The 24,854-nt window shown below is 32.5% G+C and overlaps 2 protein-coding genes and 1 pseudogene across 3 annotated transcripts; 1 reads left to right on the forward strand and 2 right to left on the reverse strand.

Annotated features, from left to right (window-relative positions):
- Positions 1 to 6: 6 nt before the first annotated feature.
- LOC114929139 (uncharacterized) lies at positions 7 to 24,794 on the reverse strand. Of its 2 annotated transcripts, none has more exons than XM_029300556.2 (22): positions 23,664 to 24,794; positions 22,175 to 22,761; positions 21,157 to 21,267; positions 20,714 to 20,805; positions 20,437 to 20,526; positions 19,931 to 20,034; positions 8,091 to 8,155; positions 7,727 to 7,886; positions 7,341 to 7,477; positions 7,029 to 7,233; positions 6,599 to 6,760; positions 5,982 to 6,263; positions 5,358 to 5,606; positions 4,920 to 5,092; positions 4,599 to 4,748; positions 4,140 to 4,422; positions 3,749 to 3,958; positions 3,366 to 3,516; positions 3,066 to 3,288; positions 2,824 to 2,953; positions 2,633 to 2,753; positions 7 to 2,506 (listed from the first exon to the last, which is right to left on the reverse strand). In XM_029300556.2, the coding sequence occupies exons 2-22, from the start codon at positions 22,726 to 22,728 to the stop codon at positions 1,764 to 1,766; spliced, it is 4,395 nt and encodes a 1,464-aa protein (XP_029156389.2). In that variant the 5' UTR covers positions 22,729 to 22,761; positions 23,664 to 24,794; the 3' UTR covers positions 7 to 1,763. The 2 variants fall into 2 exon arrangements, with proteins under 2 accessions (XP_029156389.2, XP_029156388.2); XM_029300555.2 differs by having other exon boundaries at positions 4,920 to 5,095.
- On the reverse strand, positions 8,440 to 9,955 carry LOC114929144 (uncharacterized). The gene is made up of 2 exons (XM_029300565.2): positions 9,736 to 9,955; positions 8,440 to 9,201 (listed from the first exon to the last, which is right to left on the reverse strand). Exons 1-2 carry the CDS (start codon positions 9,789 to 9,791, stop codon positions 8,880 to 8,882), a joined length of 378 nt encoding a protein of 125 aa, XP_029156398.1. The 5' UTR covers positions 9,792 to 9,955; the 3' UTR covers positions 8,440 to 8,879.
- On the forward strand, positions 13,848 to 18,973 carry LOC146724287 (uncharacterized; annotated as a pseudogene).
- Positions 24,795 to 24,854: the final 60 nt, after the last annotated feature.

The raw sequence follows: 24,854 nt of genomic DNA on the forward strand, positions 1-24,854 counted from the left end.
GAGAGAGAGAGAAAGTACAGTAACGTTTATTTACCATATTTTTAATTTCATAGGCAAGATTATGTGAATACTGGCTCAATAGAGTAATTTGGTAGTAATCGGATAAAGCCACGGCTCTACTCTATACTTGGGTATTATTGATGTGATTAAACCAAGGTTTATAAAATCTCGATAAAATTAGCTGAAAAATCCTTGTAAATATTTTATATTTTTAAGAAAAATCTGTTGAGACAGAAAAAAACTAGTCATATAGGTATATTTGAATGCTAACAGACTAACACAGATCTTATTATGTCTTTTGCATTTATAACACGTGCTTGGCCAAGAGATACCGCTCCAATTTCTTACCTCGGTCGAATTAATTTTCAGTGAAGCATTTTTCATTAAGTAAACGACTAACCCTAACTAGAGGTATCTGCTACCTACAACAACATAAACTTCGATCTTAAGTATGTAAGTAGATTATCAAACTAAATTGAATGTGTATAGCTTTATAATACAAATTATAAACGACGAAAAAAACGCGACGACTGACTCGTGGATATTATGAAAGGGCTGTACGATGACAGTGATAAATAAATACTTTAACTCGGAAGTACTATTACTTGGCTTACCTCATCTCTTTTGAAAATTTACGTCCTACACGTGAGAGAATCACGCGAAATTTTACGTAGTACACTGTACGTTTGATTGTTATATTCGTTTATTGGAAGGGATACGATGAGTCTCCTCATACGACATACAATGGACGTAAATATAAATACAGCATGAAAAGTTTAAGATTAAACTTAATTCCGATGAATAGAATATGATTATAATCACTTTTCGCATCGTTCCTTTACGATTTATCGATTCATAATCAGCGAAATTAAAAAAGATGATCATTTTAAATCTTGATTTACAGCTTTCAAGTACGATCGTGTATATACGTTACAACGTATTATACGTGTCACGTCTAGTCTTACATAGCGACACAAATGCAAAAAAAGTTTTTTGAAATATTCTATATAAATAAACTACACTTTACACTGCGAGATAAATTACGATTATCTTATCCATGCATGGAAATATTTGAGACGAAATTTCTTTTGTACAAAGTACCTCGCACTAATTTTATGTGAAATAGATTTTGGTTAAATCAGCTGGTTTTTTTATATGTTGTAGCTTATAACCTTCTAAACAAAACATTCAATAGTCTCAAAGCTAATAATAGACAATTATTGAGTTACAGCCAGTAGAGAGTTTTTCATGTAAATCAGTAACTATCTATTATTTAACTTTAAACCTATTACATTTTTTGTTCAGTAGATTATAAGTTACAACCTATGAGAAAAGCAACTGATTTTATTGAGATTTCAATTTCATCTAGGATTTTATATAAATTCAAAAATTCCGCACTAATTCTATATAAAATTGAATTTTAGTACAATCTGCTAGTTTTCTCATATGTTGTAGCTTATGATCTGCTAACAACAAAATGTAATAGACTTCAAGTTAAATAATAGACAGTTACTGATTTACGCCAGTCAAATACGAAAAACTCAGATTCTACGAGTTTGACAGCTGGAGCTCAATAACTGTTCATTATTTAGCTTTGAGGCTATTATTCATATATCTTTTATTCAGCAGGTCATAAGCTGTAACATATGAAAGAATTAACTGATTTAACCGAAATCCATTTTACATAAGATTAGTGTGGAGTACTTTAATAATCTACACTCGTTTACTTGACATACGTTCCTCAACTTCCTCAGTCTCAATCTTCAAGCTCCCTCTTTGGCGTGCGTGCGATTAAGCAAATAGTCGAGATCGTGAGAGATACGATCCAGCATACCGCTGGTCGTGCTGTCGCAGCCAGCGGTCACCACGATCTCCGGAGTCTTCTCCTCGCCATCGGGCTGTTTCCGCTCGCTCGTATTGGCGATGTCCGGGATTGCGCTCACCACATGCTCTCGACTCTTCAGCTCTGCGTTCGTCCGTGATGACAGCTCGACGTCGCTCTTCACGGCCAACGTGACGTCCGGCATGGCACTCAATCGCGATTCCACATCGGCGCTACAGAGAACTTTGGCCGAGGGACATTCAGAGGACACGCTCGCCACCGGCAGAAAGATCTTACCATCGCCGCGGTACTCGTTACGGAAGCTGCAACAATCACCGCCGTAGGCCACCACATCGTTGACGCAGCGAGAACCGCGTGCAGAAAAGTTCGGGTCGACGAACACGGTCGACGGTTCCTGGTACTTGCGCGGACTTGTACTGTAATTCTCCAGATCTATGTTGTCCGAATGGTCCACTCGGATTTCCGGCAGGAATCTGCCGGTTACTGGAACGGGGACGGATTTCGCGTATCCGGACGACGATTCGGAATTCATAAACTCGCGCATATCTATGCTACCCACGGCGACGCCTCGCACCTCCCGGTACGGTATGTCGCCGACGATCGAGGAGGATGCTGGTGGAAGTGCCGAATCATTCTCCACTTCTGCGTCAGCTTTCGAGCACACTAACGAAGATAACGTGGTAAGATTCATATTTTTGTAATACATACTTTTTAAATTTCTTTGTTTCTTGTTCAATGTAATGTTATAATATATAGAATATCGAGCATCTTCGACGAATATCGTAATACCTTTGATAGGTTCTGACGTGTGTTCTTCATCCTCGTTGCGTTTCCATCTAATTCTTCGCAACATTGGCCCAATGATAGCACTCTCGCCATTAACGATGTATACAATTATTATTTTGAAGCCCTGTGCAATTATATAATAATTTTAACGTATCTGCTACTGGAAAATATGTAATTATTGTTGTGAAACTTACCAGGGCAAAGGATAAGGACGCGAATACATAGTGAAAAATCACGGATGATGAATTTATGTAAAAAATAGAGGATGCCTCCATGGCGATGATGCCACATATAACGATAGCCGCACGATGTAATACTCGTATTCTGTGAATATAATAAGTGAATGTAAAAAAAATGTATAAGAAAAATCGAGGTGGTTTGTAAAAGGATCACGCAACTTTTGTTACAGATCTTACGTAGAATTCTGCGTCCATACCTCATTTCTACAGCTTCTCTCTTCATCACGTTCTCTTCGACTAATGTGTGAACTTTGTGAAGCACCCCCATGTACAATAACATGAATACCAAAAACATCATCGTGGCACAGCTGACGAATATGTTGTAAACGCCACTGCCATATATGAGCCACCAGGATTCATGTCGCCATCCAGTACTCTTATGTGTTAGCTCGGTCGCGAATACAGCCAAGATCGGAACACCTAAGATGAAACACATGCAGCTATAAGTGATACGAGAAATTTTATACACGCGAAATTATTTATTTAAATGCACGTACCGGTTATCACGGCGATTACTGTCGGCTGAAGATGCTGACTCGGTCGAATCTGCGTGAGTTCGGCATATACTATTAGAGCCTCGGAAATAGGCGCAGACATACCTACGAGAAGACATGCTTCCAGTCCGATTGCTACGAGCGAATAAAATGACTGAAACACGTAAGAAAATATTAATGAAAATGTTTAAAATCAATTAAATTTATAAGGTCTTTTGAAATACGAAATTGTATCCAAAATAAAAAGTATCTATATTAAATTAATTTACAGAAACTATAACAAGAGTTTATTTTATAAGGACCACTTAATAAAAGAAATGAAAGATAGAATATTATTTAAAATAGACCTTGCAAATTATTTTAACTCTTAATGAGGATATAATTACTTCTGGCAGATTAGTGTGGACGGCATAAATGAAGATTGCCATCGCGCCGATTAATGCACCGCAGCATTGGAGTTTTAAGAAATTCAGCCAGCTTTTGTGTTTCCACCAAAAGGTGCCTAGTATCAGGGCAGACAGCAAACACTGAACGAGGCAACTTCCGCATCCGAATATTATAATAAACGTAGTCTGTTCCGTTTTTGCCAATACTACCTATAACATTCGAAAAATTAGTAATACAAATATTTTTTCATTATAAGAAATTTTATGATATGCAGTTTCTACTTTTTTAAATGAAAATTTAAGATGATTTAGAAATAAGATTGTTAATTATAGAAATTTAATGGAATATATATGTACTAAAAAGTGAAACTTCTTTAAATTGAAGTCATACTTTTATTGCACGAGTTGTTAAGAAAACAGCGATGGTACCCGTAGTAGGGCACAGACATTGCGTTGTTACATCGCCGGATTTAGTATTTGCTATGCAAGTATTGAGATCCCACGATCCGGTATTATCCATTAGACCGCACGACGTATTCCAGGAACCCGTTTGATTTTGTAAATGTCGAATTTGTAGATCAACCCAGATTTTGTTGTGTTTATCGGCGCCGAAAGAGGGAACTGCGACGGTGATTACTCGAGAATTTATGCGAAACTCCAAATCCGTGCCATCGCTATAAATTATAAAAAATCATTTTATTATATATTTTAACAATCTGAAGAAATTAATTTTAAAATTGTCCAAATTTAGTTTGATTATAATTTTACTCCATAAAAAAAAATTTATAAAAAAATAGATGAAATTATTCTTGCAGACGTAAACTGATCTTTCGCAAATAAATCAACTTACTCGAGCTCTTTAACGTACGCTTTTGGTATAAAGTGCGACATATTTTTATACATGATAACGATTCCAATAAATGTGTTGTTAGATTTTACGTTGCGCTGTCTTTTCATCGATAATCGTATAGTTATTTTGTCCTCGTACCAATCAGGATATCTGCCAAAAATAAAAGATTATTTGCAAAACGAAAATGTAAAAGTTGGTTTGTTTAAATATGATTTTGAATATAGACAGAATATAGACAAAAATATATTATTCTCAGGACAAGAGTCTTGCCAAGGAACAATAATAAAATAGATATGATCTATAAATGTATGGAATAATTACACATAATTGGTTGAAGGTATCTCAAGAGAATGAGTGATACTGTCCCCATTGTGAGACTGTAGTTGTTGAATATCTACAACCATAGATGATAAAGATAGATGTTTGTATACGTCTTTTAATTGTTCGGACCAGTGAATTAAATTGCGTTGCGTAAGCTGAAGCAGCACCGATAGCTTCTGAGAAAAAACATGTGAAAATTTATCATTTACAATTAGTTTAATCGAACTTGCAATAGATAGAAGAGAGAAGGACAGCTTTGAACACGAAACAGTTTTAAATAATAACTGAATAACAATATTTTTTGTCTGAGTTTATACCAGAATAAACTTTGCAGCCAACAACAAACTCGAAAAAGATGTTTTAAAATTGATAGAAAAAACTTATTAAAATCTATTATTCGAAACTGTTCCTCGCTTGACATTATAACTCTGTCTTTACCTCTTGACTCAAGATTGAATATTCGTCGCTCAATATACGATTCGTTATATGAGTCAAAGCTTCCGCAGAGATATACGCATCCGGTGGATCGATGCTATACTGATACCGTTCGATTTCCGCTAACATACTCATTATGCGATCACCTTCGCCAGGATAGAGAGTCAATGTTCGCTTGCTCAAAATTTTCCAAAAGGCGAGGATTGTGTCTGAACTCGTGGTATTTTGATAACCCAATGTCAGACTTCGAAACTATAAATTAAATTGATTTCATTAGCCATACATATATGCTGCCTAGATATCAAATTAATCTTTAATCAATTGTGACAAATCATAATAATTAATCGTTTACAAATTAAAATAAAAAGCTATTATGTTTGATTAATTTTTTATGTTTCATTTTTTATTAAACTATAACAATGCTTATTTTCAAACTTTCAAGAATAGTGCATTATAAATATTTAAAATAATATAATTTTAACATAAAATATAAATGAGGTGTAAAAGCTTTGTACTAGTACTCATCATATTTTAAGTATTGCAATCTACATTTAAATTTAACAAATTATTGCGACTCGTCAATCTCAAATCAATAATAGATTGTAAAGTGTTATAAAAAATGCTTACGTTATTATAGGGTGTAAGCAATGGTTCGTACAAACAGGGTGAGAAATCCGGTATCTGCCATTCCGGTGTGGTAGCATCCTTCATCGAACACAGCCTGGATACTCGTCGACCTATGAAATATCGAGGACATTCCAGCAACGCTTCCGATCCCGGTGCAGTAATCGGCCATTGTAAACCCCAGGATTCTCCGTTGTGGCATATCGGTATCAATGTTCGATTCATGACTTCAACTCGGACGGACATGGATTTGTGCGCTACATTGCAGGTATAGATTGCGGATTTCTGAAACATCAAACAATCACTTTAAATTTTCGAAACGACGATTATTATCAAAAATATTTACTAAATGATTTTCTTTAATATCTGTTAATTCTATCAAGCAAATGAATAGAATAGAAAAAAGATTTCTACAAAGTCATCGAAATGGAGAATTAAGAGAATATAGTCAAGATTTCTATAATATTTTAACACTTTTAATAATAAATATTAAATAAATATTAGTTATTATTATTAAATTAAAATGTTTATCATTTTTTGTAAACAATTAAATATGTTTATAAGATAGAGAACAATTTTTAAATATTTTATAGAGAGTAATCGGTGATCGGTTTGTCTACCTGAATATTACTGATTTTTAAAATGCTACCCGCTGGATATAGATCTTCCCAAACTGCTTGACCGGGCTCCAATTTTAACAAGGCGCGATTCTTAGTCCAACCGAATCCGATGCCGATGTTACGCATGTTGGGGGTCATACATGTCAATTGTATATTGCTACCCTGAACAAACAATCGTTTATATAATATATGTCTTCTTCGAAATTTAAATTTTTCATGCATTCCCAGATAGCAGAAAATCATTATGAGCTCAAAAAGAATTAATTTTTCATAATTTTTTATGAAAAAATGAATGTAATCTGTTCAAAAAGGATTCAACATTCTTGTGGAATATAAAATAAATTTTATATACATTTCAAAAATAATTCAGAATTGGTGACACAAATAAATTCGTTGTGCTATCTGGGCAGAGGCATAAATCGCAGTTTACTTTTTCTATAGTGGCGCTCATCGGTACCACCTTCACGTCTGGTTCGTTTCTGACTTCGATATAGACACTTTTGCACTGCTGGACACTCCAATCCATCACTTGACACGTGTACTGACCAGCATCGAGCAGAGTCGCCTTCTCGATCGTCAACACCGACGTGTATACATCCGATCCATCGTTTGGCAAATCGCTGATCCATATTTCTCTAAAATGTCGAAATGATTGAAATGTATAAGTCGAAAAAATCATTATTTTATTAAAAAAAAAAAAATGAATCATACATATTTTTTAGTGCGACGTGTTTTCAGTTACCTGGTAGCTTTGCTCATGTTCACCAACATGCCATCTTTGTACCAAGTGAAGTTGATACTTCCTTGAGCCACGCACGACAAGACGATTTGCTCTCCCAAATGAATCTCGTAATCGTTTATTTGATTAAATCTCAGACTCTAAAACGCAATAATTTTCTAATAATTTTTAATCGTGTGCAGCAATTAATCTCATTCATATTAATTAAAATGTCGGTTACATTAAACTGAGATTTAATTAATCTTTTCTTTCAGAAAAAATAGAAAAAGAGAATGATTTCTAAATCTCGTAACTTTAATTATATAATGTTTATACAAACACGATTATATTCTGACGTCATGATGATATTGAGATATCGAGCGATCCACTGCAATTACATACATAGGTACCTGTAATTTAAGAGCGGGCTTCTGTTGAAACGTAAAGTGCGTGGATTCCAATGCGATTTCGCTGAGACGTCGACGTTGTACGAGTCGATTGAGGGATTCACGAATTTTATCACCGTCATCGGAATTTCCGAAGAAATGAAAAATTACTTCGGCCATGGGTCTATTGAAGAAAATAGCACACAGTAAAATGGCTTTAAGTTAGTGACTTTTTTTGTACAATAATATATTTCAATTGCCTCGAAGATATCTTTTAATTTACGACAAGTAATAATTATAATTCCAAAAACTCAAAATCATTTGAAATGCAATCCGTTTTATTTGCATACGACTGTACTTTTTTATCCTTAAATAAGTACCTACTCACGTCACGTTCAGAATTTTTAAATCCTCCATAAAAGTGATATTGGAGTTCCTTAAATATTTTGCAAGCTACGAGAAAAAGTTCGAACGAATTAAGCAAAATTCTCGATTATAGAATAAGATATAATGTAGGATATAAGGTGGGAGGAAAGAAATTAAGAGATTCTCTTTTGTATCTTGTTAAAATATCATGTAATCTTTTATTATCAATGAGATGGTATTATAAAATCTTTTTTATTCGACAACGCTTCGGCTGTCGATTTTTACAAAGCATACACAACGCAGATTAGTTTGTCTCGCGACAAACTGTACATTGAATTGTACACTGAATTGTACATTGAAGAATATACATATTACATTAATCAATATTTCTTATTCAACAATCATCAAGTGAAACATCACTCGCTTGGTACAAAGTCATAATCATGTTCATAATCATGGTCTAACGATAATAGGTCTGCTCTTTTCAGCTGCTTGACACTTTTCTCAAATAGTTGTAGGAAAAAGGGAGAAAGAGGAAGATTGAGAAAAGTGCTTTGAAGACAGACGGAAGAGAACAGACTTAATAGCGAGATGGATAGATGAATATGTCTCGCTGTTTACAATATAAAATGTCCATCATCAGCAGCCTCGTTAGTAGGACACGTAGGACACATCGCATGCTTAAACAAAGCTTCCTCCTTTGTCTTCCGATGCAGATTTCCTCGATGCGGAGACGGTCTTCTTCGATAAAAGACCGCACGTAATTTTCGGTCCTTAAATTTCAACTTTCTCAAGGATGAGTGTTCAAGTTTCACTTCGGTAGCTTCGGCATGAAAAATGGATCGTCGTTCGTAACCAGAACGCATGACAGATCCGTGTCACCTGGGCACAAATGGGCCTCTATTGTCTCCTTGGACACGCTCAACACCTTGATTCCTATCTCCCGGCAATAAGCCTCGAGAAGGGTCATTTGAAGGTGACTGGCTGCATCCATCTCGATGTTGATAGGCACGAGGCAAATGCTTCCTCGGCTATTGCAGCCTCTGGAAGCTAGCTCCCTTAGGGTCGGCAACATGCCGCATATGATGGTGCTTCCGTAGCGGTGCGTCTCCTCGCACCATGATGATTTTCCGCTGTAAGACATTCTCGATCAATCATCCGCGCGTCACGTTACATAAGCCGGCGCGACACACAGTGTAAAGCGATGCTTGGAATTTCGCGAATTGCAATGACGCAACAGCGGGTATTAATTTATGTACTTATACGCTTATCGCTAAAAGGCGTAACGTTTTAACATTCTTCTGTATCTTTGACTCTAATAATTTCTACAGTGTTAAAATTCTACGGTGCGAAACGAAAAACGCAGCAAATTCTACGATATTTTTCTCTTTTGCAAATCTTAGATTACTCTTTAGGTATATATAAATTTTTATCGGGAATATCGAAAATGTGCAAAGTAATGCTATATATTGCTTTCGATTGCACAATTGCGAAGCTTCGATTTGCCGAGAGATAAATGAAAAGTCATTTGTTAACAGCGTGACCAAGCATCTCTTTATCACTTTGTCATCGACAGAGAACCACACGGTTATCGCGCAACCCGTCGTTTCGAGGGGTTGTCGAGTGATAGCCACGTGGAAATCCCGCGTATCGCTTATGATAGCTACCTGTCGGTCATCGTGGGCTGGGCGTGATAAACTTGCGATTCCTGGCAACGAGTCATATCGGTCAGCAATTTCTCCTTTTGGTCCTCGTTCGGTGGATTAATCCTCAATGCGTCTCTTTTGCACACTTCACTGAACGTAGGAATTTTCGAATCCTCGTTGGTACCCGTTGGACGAATTAGCTTCAACTTTTGTTGAAAGTATAATTTTACAGCTTTAGCTTCTTCACTGAATCACTGGCGGCTTTCTCTCGCTCCGCTTTCACTCGATTTGATTCTGATGCAAACTCGCGCAACTCGCAAACTTTACTTCAACTGAATAGAGCTCTCTGTTTCTCTCTTGATATATCAACGTGTTTCCTCCACAAGGTTCTGACTGAGTATGACCTCATAGTTTGGCGCGCGCACCTTTTATAGCGTCCACTCCCTACCACTTTATCACCCACGTTCCTACCAGTTTATACCACGGATATTCCGAATGCACCGTCTCTGGGGCATATATACATACATGAAAGATTCTTTATCGGCCGGCGTGAACTTTACCGGGAAACCCGAGGAAAAAGGCCGCACGAATAAAGAAACATAATTGAGTTAAACCCCCACGTTAGTTAACTGAGTTTTTCCCGGACGAGATAGTAGGACAGTGATTTTATTTTTATTTTCTTCGAGCATAGATTTTCTGAGTTTGATATTTGAATCTAAGGAAGACGGATCAAAAAATATGAATTAAAAAGCAATCTAATCAATATCTCTATATATATGAAATTGGGAATTGAATAATAGATCTTAAGATCTGTGTGAAAATTATGCCTGAGGAAGACACATACACATATATATTACAGATATTGTAATATTAGACAATAAAATTGCATTGATGATTAGACAATAAAGTTGAATATCGAAGACTAATATCTGATTATCGAAAGAGGTCGAATATCTGGCAGAAAGAATTTTGAGATAAGAAGTAACAGTGAAATATTGTTGATAGGAAAATAAACTGACTCGTGGAGTCTCGTGTTGTATGATTCATTCTAACGCCACCTAAAGTATATATTATATTATGCACGCTGATCGATAAACAACTATAAGCATCAGATTTTGCATGTATAGCTTTTTAAATGCGATTCGGTGAAACCGGTTGAACATAAGTTCAAGGTAAGCTTAGGAGAATTATATAAACTCATTTTTCATTGTATTCCTCTGAACATAATTAATTATGCAATAGCGTATATGCATATTAGAAATGAGACATGATATAGAAGTTTGATGGACAAGACGAACACTTTTTTATAATAAATGCTACATGCATCATCTCAAATTTTTTCAAAAATATATATATTGACCAATAAATAAAATCAGAATTTAACAAATAACTTTCTTATTTAAAAATTCTTCAGAGTTAATGAATTAATGTCTCATTTCGCTTGTACTTTTGAATATCGTAGTGGAAAACAGTGCTGTTAATTCCAACAAGTCATAAATATCTATTAAGCATATTTAAATAATCTCGTAAATCATTTGTTAAATCCAGCGAAAAGAAAATTTTGTTGGAATCTACCGAGAACCAGTTGTGGAGGAAACATAATTACTTGGTAGCAGTGCAAACAGATTTGCGAGAAATTGCATTCACACAGGTCGGGGTCACGCATTATATCAAGTTATCTGATCAATTTATCTAGCGATCTCATATCCGATCTTTCGTCCAACGTCTTCGATGCACAAATGTTATATGCAGATTACGATGACATTGCGTTTTCTAACAAAGTTCACCGCCAACATTGCGTTTTCTAGCAAAGTTCACTGACAATTGAAACGTTCACTGCAAAAAAGAAAATAAGTTTGAAAAAGAATTCTTGTTTGATTATTTTGTATAATTAAAAACATAAATTGCAAGAGAAGAAAATACTTATAAATTCTTGCTTACAAGTTGCATCATACAAGTGTATGGTATAAATGCGTCCTGTTTCATCATCCGCAAGCACTTGATCAGGAACAGCCACGTTGATCGATTCTGTGGATCAACAAACTTCATTTTGGCACAACCTGCGACCACGTGAAACACTTGATCGAGTATACGTGTACTCGCGTTAAAATTGTATATATACGCCCTGTGAAGATGATGCAAGTCACGAATGCTTCATTTCATCAGCTGCGCAATTTCTGCGCGATAACGGGAAAGCCTAATAAAATTCATTTCGAACAGCTAGTATGGATTCAGTAGAGGATCCTCTGATAAATTCGCCACACGGCGTTATTAATTTAATGACGCATAGTCTCATACTTTTGCCTAAATTAATAATGCAAAATAAAATAATTAGATATAGAATAAAAATAAAACTTTTCAAATTAATATGACAATTATTTACAAAAATAAAATAGAAATTTTTTAGAATCTGTTTTTTTTGTACAAATAACATGTATAATAATTTGAAAAATATTTCTTATTTTAAGTATTTAAAAAAAATAAAAAGTGGTATTATTATAATATAATATTGATGTTATGAGAGCGATAGAAACCATAATATTAAATTTTAAATAAAACTCTATTGATAGTAATAACAATTGCGAAGAAACTATTACATAAATTTCATATATGTTCTATTTTAATCATATATAAATCACAGAAATTCACGGCTTGCTTTTATAATCATATTTATTACTCTTTGTAGAGATCCTCTTTGTAACGAATATAATGAATTAAATCTGCTAACATTATTACTAAAAAGTACGTGCAATGCAGATTGCGTAACAAATGCGTTTATTTCGGCGATATAACATGGAAAACTAGGTCAACTGAGAGAGAGCAATTATTTTGAAAAACATTGTTAAAGCGGATTAAAACCTCTAAAAATAAATAAGTTGAGGTAAAGTGAAAAGAAAATTTATTCATATAAAGAGTTAAATATAGCTTGTAATTCTCAAAATCAAATGTAAAATATTATCATATTTACTTTGCTTGAATTTATTAAAAGTATTAACATATAAAATGAGAAAAAATACAAAATTAAAAAATTCTCAAGTTATTCTATGATTAAAAATATAACAAGCGTCATAAAGAGAAAGAAGCAAAAAAATTGTAACTTATAATTTAACAGGACGATGTTAAAGATACTTGTTCATTATTGAGAACCGAGACATTTAGTCGGTCAAAAACCTCGCAGACGTTCCTTCATATCTGTCAACACAGTATAAGGGATATTTTAACGAGGAATCATCTGGGAAATCCCAAGTCTGGTACACAGACTGTCACCTTCAAAGTCCTTTCACATTAAGGTCGATTATCCGTAAAAACTGCGTATAAAGGCAGTTAAATATATCGCGCAGTTGATAATCGACCGCCTAAAGTCAATTCATTAATTAATTTGTGACAAGGGATAACAAAAAAAAATGATAATTAACAATAAGATTAGTCGAGTTATACTTAAATATGCGTTTTAAACATATGTTTTTTTAAACTGAAACAAATCATCTGAGATTGTCTCGAAATAAAATATGCAACTAGATTATTTAATTATGCATATACAATTCTTTGCCATCGCATCGTCTGTATTTGTTTTTTTCCTTCTTTTAACTTACGAATGCCGTTTGCATAATGTAAATTTCTCCGGGGAAATAACCGTAACGTCAATTCGACTGATATAATATTGAAATTAAACGGAAAAATATGTATTTCTCGTGTTTAACGTGAAGAATTTCGAAAAATATTTTCAATGCTTAATAATAAAGTTTTTTTGAAAATCTATCAAGATTGAAAATTGGCGCATGTTTCTAAAATAAATAAATGATGAACATATTAATTTTCTGCATTTACAATTCTTAAGACAAACGTGATAAGATAGTCGTTCAATTAATCTTATCGTATAGATATGAAAGACATGAACGTGTCACTATTGCGATTTCTTTGAAGATAATTGCTTATCCGCGTTTTCATTGGAAAACGGAAGTAATCAATGTATGATTATGTCTCTGTTTCTTTAATATACCACGATAAAACAAATAATAAATTTGTGTCCATTGTGTGTGATTTATAAATAAATATATTTTTAGATTTTCTCGATAATCGCTCGTACTATGAACAAACTATTATTAATCTCTTTCTAGGTTTCGAGACTGACGATGCTTGCCAGAACAATCGTGTGTTTGAGGAAAAATCTTTTCGCATGAAAATTTTCAAAAAGTACAAAGGAAACATGAGACAATTTCTTGCGTAATAATTATAAAACATCGTTTAGAAAATAAAAAAAATATTACTCGTAATTATTTTACTTTGGATTTAAGAAGAATTGTTTCTTATATCGCGAACCCTTCATCGACAAATGTGAGGATAGCAGATTCGATCCCTCGACCAGAAACATATTCCAGGACCTGTTTCGGTCCACATATGTATTGGTCTGAAGGTCAAACACGAGATTCATTCTCGATAAAAGAAAAAAAATTTAGGACGCACAACAAAAAAGGATGCATTAAAGTTGGATTTAGATTAACGAAATTAACGATCAGGACCTGCAAATTATTGAGAAAAAGTTAGTACGTAATATATAAAAGTTATTAATTAATCCTCGAGCCTGGATTTTTTATCAGGTATACTTTAAAAGTTTTTAACATCTCGATATTTTTAAATAAAAAATATATAATATAATTTTATACTATATTAAATAAAACGCAAAATTAAAACAAAGTATCAAGACTTTTTTGTCTTATATGTAGACTCGACATACTCGTGACTCGCTAGATTAAAAGTATAATGCCCTTGCTTGATAACCGATAACGTGCGGTTACTTAGATACATACGTGGTTAGATACAAAAAAATTCCACACATAAGAGATCGAATTGAGATAAATCAAATAATCTGAAAAAATATATCATTTAGATATTTAAACAGTAATGCATGTTGCAATACTTGCGATACTACAGTAAATATGACATCGCAGTATTTTTAAATGATGTAATATTGGTAGAGCACTTCTCAATTGCTTATTTTATGATATTCATTATATAAAGCTATCAACTATCGTTTTAAATAATTTTATAAAAAATGTTAGAGAGAGATTCACCGTGAAAAATATTATCACTACGCGTTTGATTATAATAATCTACGTATTTTATATATATAATTGCGTTGAAAGATTATTGCGACAAGTCGTATAAACAGAATAAATATGCATATCAACACGTCACAGATAATGCAATACCGTGCACAAGCAATATTGCATTTGTTCACAATTTGCTCGAAACGATGAAAAACGAAGCGAGAACTTTTGCTCTTTGCGACAAAGTTTATTGAGCGTGAAAAAAGGATGAGAGAAACAACATATGAGGACTATCTTGATTGCTATTCGGGCCAAGTTCGAGAGAATAAGAAAATTATGGCGAAATCAGTGGCGTAGTGTCAAGGGGATCATCTATGGATTTAGGTTTTTGGCAAAAAATGCTGCAACCAATAAGTCACCAGAGAACCCTTTTCTCTCTCTCTCTTTCTTATTATTATGTGCTTTTACGTACTTGCGTTGCTATATACCTATATTCCGTAATATAATTTTCAAATTTATAAATTTATTGGTGTAATTAACAAGGTTTCTCGTTACAAGACGAGTTTTGACGTCAGAGATTCCTCTCAGAAAAGAGAAAAATGCAAAGAGAAAAACTAGAAAGATGGAATGTCGAATCCGTGTTTCGTAAAATCATTCATGATATATATTTTAAAGATTTCTATCCTTTGTTACCCAATTGTCATGAAAATTTCCCGAAATTTGTCTCTTTTCTGAGAAGTCGTCTCTTTCGAGAGACGGGAATTCCCTGGTAAAGTGGAATGCATCCGCCAGTTACATCATTGGGAGAATGTCGACGCAGTCACAGGAAATTAAGAGAGATTGAGGATCTCCGAAAAGAAAGTCCCTTTGACGTCACTCGCGGCTTCTCATGTGTGTATTGATCTGTTGATAAATAGATGTATGTACGTATATGTATATACAGTATGATTGGGACGAATTCAGATGAGAGTATGAAACCGAATTCCACGAGGATGATTCAGAAAAAAATATGCGCCCGAATGCATACGTTCGCGTGCCTACGATATCGAGCAAAAACAATGCTGATAGTGAATTTGCATTTTTTATATTATTCGCGTGATATATAGAATTTATTTTTAATTTTGCTCCCAGTGTGTTTCTATCAATCAACGTCGGCAATCCTCTCTCGTGACGTTCACAACTCGACGTTCACGACTTGCGTCTTTTTTCTTCGCCGAATATTGATCGAAGCTTTCCTCAGCTTATTGCAAAAGTTGTCAATTCTTAATGCAACGCTGCACCTGTTGCAGTTAAAGAGACTGCAGTGACAAACGTGACATTTCGACGAAGAGAATTTTTTCTTAGTATTTATTTTATATCTTATTGTGATAGATATTAACATCTTATAAAATTCTTCCAATACTATATTGTCCCATGGTTATCATGATTTTCAGGGTAAATTCTAAGAGAAAATTCTTTCTGTGTATTTATCTATATTTGTTAATAAAATTATTTTCTTATTATGCCACTTATTTTGTTGGAGAATTTAAGATTAAATTATTCTTTTGTGATTTAAATTTGAAAAATTAACGCGATTTCTTTTCTTTCCCTTGTCTAATTAGATCGATGTTATTTCAGATGGAAAAATCACCTTGGACGGAGAAAATTTTACAATACAAATTACGTGAAAAAATTACATTTTTTTAAATAATATTTATTGTAAAGAAATATAACGACAGTAAGATATTTATAAAAATTGTAAATTATGCATTTGTTCGTGCATCAAAATATTTGAACAATCACACATTTCTTTGTAAAAAATACAATACGCATAATATTTTTTAATAAGAATAATGATTTCTCTTATGTTAATATTTTCCACTATTACAAAAAAAATATATCAATTTTTATTATAATATTTTCTCCGTGCATTTACGTCTCCGGAAGATTAAGTAGGCCAAAAAAGTAACATACAAGACACTTAGAAGCTGGATTTCCCAGGACTTTACGCGGACATATGGTAAAGAGAAAGGGTTTGCCCCTCGTGCGTCAGAAAAGATTAATATTCCAAGTATTGCATTTACACGTGACATGCTAATCGACAACTTACATTCTTTTTCAGTAAGAAAGACAGAAAGTTGAAAGATATTACAGAGATATAATTACATTAAAGTACACAATGGACTTTAATAACTGCGTTTATGAAAGACAAATATTGAAACTAATATGATATCTACATTTATATATTTGAACGTTATAATTTTAATATCATGAACCATGACATTTTGGATCATGATTAGAAATCGCATGATTTCTAAGAAATGAGATCCAAAACGGTCTAAACGAAAAAGGAAAGATAAATATAATATCATGCGATTTTCTGTTAATTCTGGTTTGTTTACGTACAGAAGGCATCCAACGAAAATGTTATATAACAAACGGGCTTTCCAACAGTTGTAACTTCTCGCAAATTTAAAATTCGCGGAATAAGATTATTCGAATGGCATTTCACATTAATCTCTGACACGCTTTCGATTCAAATCGATACGGAGACAAGGACGTTATATTTACACAAGGACGATCTTCAATGTCCGTCAGCTACATCGAAAATCAGTTACATCGATTAATAAAAATTCATCGATTAAAAAAAATGTATTTTGGGATCAATATCTAAAAATTTTATTTTTTTCTTAATTATCTCTACGGCTATTCAGAGGTAAAGATTGCTTTACAATCTGATTCTTGTCTGAGATAAACGTATCATTTATCACACATCAACTTCGAATAAGTGTTTGAATAATATAGATAATGTTTCATATTATTAACAGGTGCCTTTTATTTGTTCATGCCTTAAATGGGTATAGAATAGTGTTTGTGATGTATATGAAAAATGATACTCATGATTTTATGAATAACTTTTATATTAGGCCTTGCGTATAATAGAAAAAATATTAGGAATAAATATTAAATATTAGGAATTATTTTAAAATAAAATTGAAATCTGATATACAAATACAAATTCAGGTATATAAAGTGCTCCTACTAGTTTATTAGCCCTTATTATATCCGAATTTTATTTTTATATCAGAGTTTTCGATTTTGTTATTTAAAAAAATTCTTATTCCTCATATTTAATATTTATTCCTAATATGTTCTCTATTTGTATGCAGGACCTTATTTTTGAATTATTTTTAACAATAGAGAGGGAAACATTGTTATAATCCAATTAAAATTTCTCTATTAAAAAATTTCATTCCTTAACAAAAATTCCAGTTCTCGAATAATTTTTGAGCAATAATTTTCGGGGAGCACAATTGTTAGAGACCCTATGTGACATTAAAACCAAGTAATAAAGTCAATGGCAATGTCAATAATAGATTAAAAAAAAGCGACGAGTATTCAGGAATACACCTATTAATAGAGCGTATGAGTCAGACTTATATAAGATATACCATGTGATAACTGCGTATGCGCGGTCAGTTACCTGTGAAAGAATGTGTCTCGATCATGTAGCAATGTGAGTGTCATATATTGTAATAAGATTAAAATTTGCGTTTTGGACAATTAAATAATATAAAATTGTCCATTTAATTAAAACAATTTTGTAACTGCAAAGCTATTTTTATTACAATAATTATAAAAGAGCCACTAAAATACCCAAGTAGAACAGAAAGTCAAAATAATGTCAATTTGACGTCATATTGACCAAATTTAAACTCCAAATTTGATCAATATGACGTCAAAATGATATTATTTTGATTTTCTGTTCTACTTGGGTATAGAGTAAAAATGCATTTAACAAATATTAAGAATATTAACACTCAAAACATATCATTTAAAATATATCGTATACGAACCCAATATGCATCATTTAATTATTTTTTATTTTATTCAATTATCTTTTAAAATTTTAAATTATCTATTAGCAATGCAATATGAAAATAATGACATTGAGGTGTCATGGAAAAACCTGCATGTTGAAAAATTACCGGAACACTCTAATTCCGTGATTGAAACAATTAGTACGAATGCGCACACATACAAATACGCGAATTTATCTGGGAGATCTGGGAAAGATTAAAAAGATCTTAGAAAAGAAATGAGATTGTTACAGCGATATTCTTTGTCTGAGAATATCAAAAAAGAAAATTAATTATAATATAATCACCGTACAAGAATTTAATCTGATTTGAATTATTAATGTATGTAGAATTTTAATATAGAAACAGAGAAAGAGAATACATGTATAATATATTATAGATGTTCTAATATAAAAAAATGTAATATTTTTTATATTAGATATTGTATAATTTAAATATTATTTTATATATAAAATATTATTTTATAATAATAGCAAAGAATTGTAAGTTTTCAAATGTTATTTATATTAATGTTAGATACAAAATAATTTATTTTTAAAAAATGTATCACGAAGAATTATATTTCAAGAAACATAAATGCGTTTAGGAAATATAAATTGACTAACTTTCAAGTATGTATATGTATGTATGAACTTAATGTTCTATTCCAACATTGGATCCTTCTAATATTTATATTTTTTGATATTGGCTATCTTTTCATTTTTATGAAGTACGTCATGAAAGTACGTTATGAAAAACGTACGTCAAGTCGTGCGTAATAGCTAATCAACTGCTCTTCTCATTATATTGGATTATAAGTATTGGCGTATGTTTGTATTCAAATACGTTTGCGCTTAGAAATCCTTCAGCATATTGACGTAAATGCACAAAAATTGTTACGACACACGTATGTATATAAATATCTTGTGGCTGTATATAACAACAACAATTTGAAATTCACCGCATATGACGAAGATCACATGCGATGTCATACCTTTGCTTACGTGAAACACGAGGAAATCTTTATGTTTCCAACGAAATACGTCTGTACACGTGCGTATGTGCTATTTTAATAGCAGGGAATTATATTTCCTTATGTAATCCGCGTGCATATTGTTGTCATATAAATACGCGTGTATATGTGCCAAAGCATGCGTGATCACATATTCTTATCATAAATATTTATAAACTGTATATCATCTCGTAATAGACGGAGTCTGCGTTATTTTAATGAACTATTGTTGTTATATAAACGCAAATCTGAGTATAATTTTATCGAAACATTTATATAAACTATATGTTTGACGTAATAAGTTGTTCATTACTCACCTGTTTGCTGACGATCGATTCCAAACTTCCGTGTTGCGATATCAGGCCTGTGCGGAGGGATGTAACATTCGACAATTTGATTCTGCATTCGTATCTCGATCGATCTGTATACATATAATCCATGCGTTGTACAAGATGTTTAAAATTTGCAATTTTCTTGATTTAGACATTCTTGCAGCAATTCGGAAATTTATTCTTCATTTATTTATTTTTCTATTTATTTTAATAGCATTTCAATATATTTGGAAATTGGTTGTATAAATATTTGATATATGTATATATATATATATATATATATATATATATATATATTTGAAATAAATATTTGACATAAAATATAAATAAATAAAATTTTTCTCCTCCCTCAAAAAAATTAAAATTAATTAAAAAGTCTACAGCTATAAAAATTGCAATATTCTGCATGAATGTAAAATGCAATAATAAAAAATTATACTTTTGATAATATGACAATAAACTATATACATGTAAGATGTTAAGAAACTCACTGTTATATATTTTCGTACTGTCTTTACAAGTGCATGGTTGTTGTTGATTGTCGAGTGGACATTGTAGTATGCAATTTTCTGAAGCGCATTCTGCAAAGAGATAATTAGTCGGTTAAAAAATCGGATAAAAATCATGTATAAAATTCTATAAATTTTTGTTTCAACGCGATTTCTACTCATCTACTTTAATCGGTCTTATCATCAATACACGATAAATATGAATAATCCGCAAGCGAGGTAAAACAAATAAAGTTATCTGATTGAGATAAAATATTACCTGTGTCTAAAGTATCCAAAAGACGAGTTTCGCAATTGTGCCCGACATAGCCGCGCGGACAATCGCAGTGCATTGCTTCCGCCCCAATTTGTCTATAAAAAATGAACAAAGCAATTGTTATTATTAATTTCGCAAGCCGAAACATTAACATTGTTGTAGAAATTTTTATTTTTATATATTTCTATTAAACATATATCTTTTTGGAACATTATTCTTTTTGATTTTTATGAAAAGAAAATAGCTTTTTATTTTTTATTTTTTATTTTTTTTATATTTTTTATACATTTATAATATGTTATCCTATTATGAGTTGCAAAAATTTTTATTTAAAAATTACTTCGTCTAAATCAATAGGATATAGAGTACATAGCTATTTAATTTATTGCGAAATAAATAAAATTTTTTAATATTATTGATTATATAATGTATTGATATATTCATACCTGCATGTAGCTTCATTTTGACAAACTGGATTATGTTCATCTTTGAAACATAATGGACCTTCATTGCAGCTTCTTCCATCGAAACCGTCGAAACAGTCGCACCAGAAAGACCTGTGATAGAAAAAACATAATCATAAAAATTATGCACTTTCCATGAGAAAATAAAGAATATAATAAATACAGAAACATAAATAGCAAGATTTGTAATTTCACAATATTATAATTATCTTTTGTAAATATTCGTTTAACATTTTTTTATATTTCTTCAGATAAAAATTTCCGGAAGCTTTCGTAAATCGAGAATAATGTGCAAAATAGCGATTTTTTTAAAGCTGTTTCACAAATATTCAATGAAATTAAAATATAAAATAAAAAGTCTGCATATTAAAATCAATAGGAAAGAAACTATTTCGTTTAAATTTTCATATCATTTATAAAATATCCTTCATAGCTATAACGATATACTGAAACGAGAGATTATTAAATTTATAACTTAAAACTATCTGTTATGACTCTTACGGACTAGTAAATGAGAATTAAAGAGCTTTAACAATTAAATTTGTAGCTTATATCTTAGTGCAAGTTTACGTCTCATATACGTATATTAAATTCACTCTTAGACTTTCTTAATTAATTCAATTAATCTTCTACTCTGATGCTAATTGCACTTTCGCATGTCAAAGTTGTTTGAAAAGTTTCTCTTCAACTTTCAACGCAGATGCTCTTTACGCTAATTTCGTTTTTGCAAATACTTGTAAAAGAATTTTTAATCAATATTAATTTAAAGTTTTTACAAATTGTCATCACTATATTTAAGTATCATTTATCTTATTGTTAGAGAGTCATCTTCTAAAACTATTTATCATTATTACATTACTGTGTTACTTTACAACTGTTTTGTATAAGTAAATACGATTTTAAATACGCTTTTAAATTGATTAAAAATTAATTTATATGCAGACATACTGTACATGTACATATACTGTATCAGAATAATATAAAGACTCAAAGAACTCACGTGTAATCCGCGGTGACGAGACAGTTTCCGACGAAGGAGCAGTCGCGCACGGTACAGGATTCAGAATTTGGATCTTCCTCGGTCGTTTCGTATGTCACGTTGAACCCGTACACGTCAAGCAGATCGTTCAACACCCTGACGTGATTGCCCTCGAGCCGATCGAGTTCGAAATCGATCACCAAAAACGGTCTGAATGTCCTGAAACGTCGATACTCGAAGACGTTGCCCTCGGTCACCTCCTTTATCAGGGCCGCTCCGAAGTTCATGGTCTCGGACTCGTAGTACGCGTATTCAGTGAAGCGAAGTCCCTTGTAGACGTAGAGCTGCGTCAGGTAGACGACGATGGAGCTGTTGGTCGACGGTATGTCGGAGACGTCGATCACCCAGCGACACTTGATCGGGACGGGAAACGGTCCGGGAAAATTCGGTGTGTGTATGACGCCCTTAGGATCTGTCAGATGACCACCGCAAACCGAGTCGAGATTTGTGGTGACACTCGGCAAATTGACGCAGCAGAGATACAGAAGAAGGATGCCGGGGATGGTCGACTTCATCTTGTTCGATGATTTAATTATCTATCAATTTATCTAGATGAAACAAAATAATACATTACAATTAATATAAGACATTATTCCCTTGTAAATGCGTTTTTAAATTTGTGTCTATTGTATAATAATAAAATATTAATAGTATTATTTAGTTTTTAATATTATTAATAGCTAGTATTATTTATTATATTTTCTAGCATATAATAATATTAATGTTTGAATAATGTTCATATTTCTGATTCAAAAACCATATTATCTGAATTCATATATATGTATATCCCCGGTTATTTCAGACATTATTTAAATTTCGGTTGACGTTCAAGAATCCGGATATTTTGATATAAATGTATGGCAATACATATATCAGTGTTTGACATTATCAGAAATAACCGGTCAAATATTCAATATCCATTATTCATCCTCTATCTATATTTATGAAATAATAAATAAAAAAGAGCTATTATTTTTCAATAAAATGGAATAAAAAATAATTAAATATTTAAAAAATCACATTTTATCGAAAACGCATTTCAAAATTATTAAAATTGTATTGCGTTTTTATCAATTTCGAATAAGATTTTAGAAATTTGTTATAAATTTATTATTTCATTTTTATAGTCAAGGTATATTATAAATATATGTTATATATGTTACATTACATATTATATATTACGTATTATAATATACCTTGTAAACACATTATATCTTATATTACATATTATATCATATTTATACATGTTTTTGTTATAAAATTACAAGTTACATGTTTATAATTACAATAAAAATTAGAAAAAAAAATAAAAGGCTGTACTCAAAATCGTAAATACTCATACATATACCATTAATTTTTTTTCATTATAATAAATTTTGCTATAATGCCAAATCCGAATAATGATTCGTTGCCATAAAGTAAACATGTAATTAATGCAACATCTCCTCACCTTGTTTATAGCTCCGCGCTTATTATTATCTTTCGCAATACTCCAAAATGAACGACCGCGAGTTGTCTCGGTCGCCTTCTCCGTTTCCGTTCAATTGACTACCCTCCTTGTTTCTTTTCGCATCGAAGATGCTTCAGCATGACTTACATCGCTGATATCCCCGGACAGGAGACCTAGAGATCTCGTGCTTAATTCGGCTCACTCGCGAGTACCGCGCGAAGTGCGAATTTCCGGTGTATCTGGATCGATTCCATCGCCCATCGTCGAGATGGGAGAAGCGATTCGTAACTCGACATTTCGTCCCGCAAAGTGGCGATAGAAGATGAACGCAAACGTGAAATTTTCAGCCGGAGAGAACCTTCGATTTGACCTTGCGAACGAGGTCGTACGCACTGATACTGATCGCTCTTCCAATACCTTATCACGGGGATACGCAAAGTCGCGCGATCTGCCGGGCTGCTGGGCGTTAGCCCTCTTTCACGCATCGCCGAATCTGTCCGCGCACAACCCCGGTGCACCCTACGCAGACTAACTTAACGCTCCGTACATGTATATGCATCGCCGCTTAGAAGGGAGAAGGGAGAAAAGGCCGCAGCGTAGATCTAACAATGAACAATTCGTTAATTTATATAATCCCGTTTGTTTCCCGTCCTGAATTTATTCGGATGAGTAAATTACTCTCATATATATTATAGATATTAATATATATATACTCTCTTATATTCGGCTGTTCGAAATTGACTGATAACGAACGCTTGTTTAGAGTATTTGAACCTGGCGCCGATTTATTTTGTAAAGTATATCAAATAATATATGCGACTAATTGGGATATTTTAAAAAATTTTCCTAATTTATATTCCTAGTTATATCTTAATTTTATGTACAATTTGTATCTACTTATTACATAAAGGCAAATAATAGGGATATCAAAAAAGAAAATTTGTAGGATGCAGGGGTGATAGTACAATAATATTCGATATTGGGAAAAAAGTTGTTGAGAATTCGTTATCTACAAACGCATAAGGTATTATCAGTAGCGAGATTAAGTGACATCGTAACATACGTAAAATGTAAATAGCTCGAGATAGGAGTCCATATTAAATACAAACATCATTTGAAATGATGAAACTCGTTATGGATTATACAAGTTTGCAGTAAAATGCATATACAAAAGAAAAAAAACAATGTGAA

Source organism: Nylanderia fulva, unplaced genomic scaffold, assembly GCF_048542155.1.
Source record: "Nylanderia fulva isolate GAGA-0341 unplaced genomic scaffold, ASM4854215v1 Scaffold14, whole genome shotgun sequence".
In the NCBI taxonomy this organism is placed as follows: domain Eukaryota; kingdom Metazoa; phylum Arthropoda; class Insecta; order Hymenoptera; family Formicidae; genus Nylanderia; species Nylanderia fulva.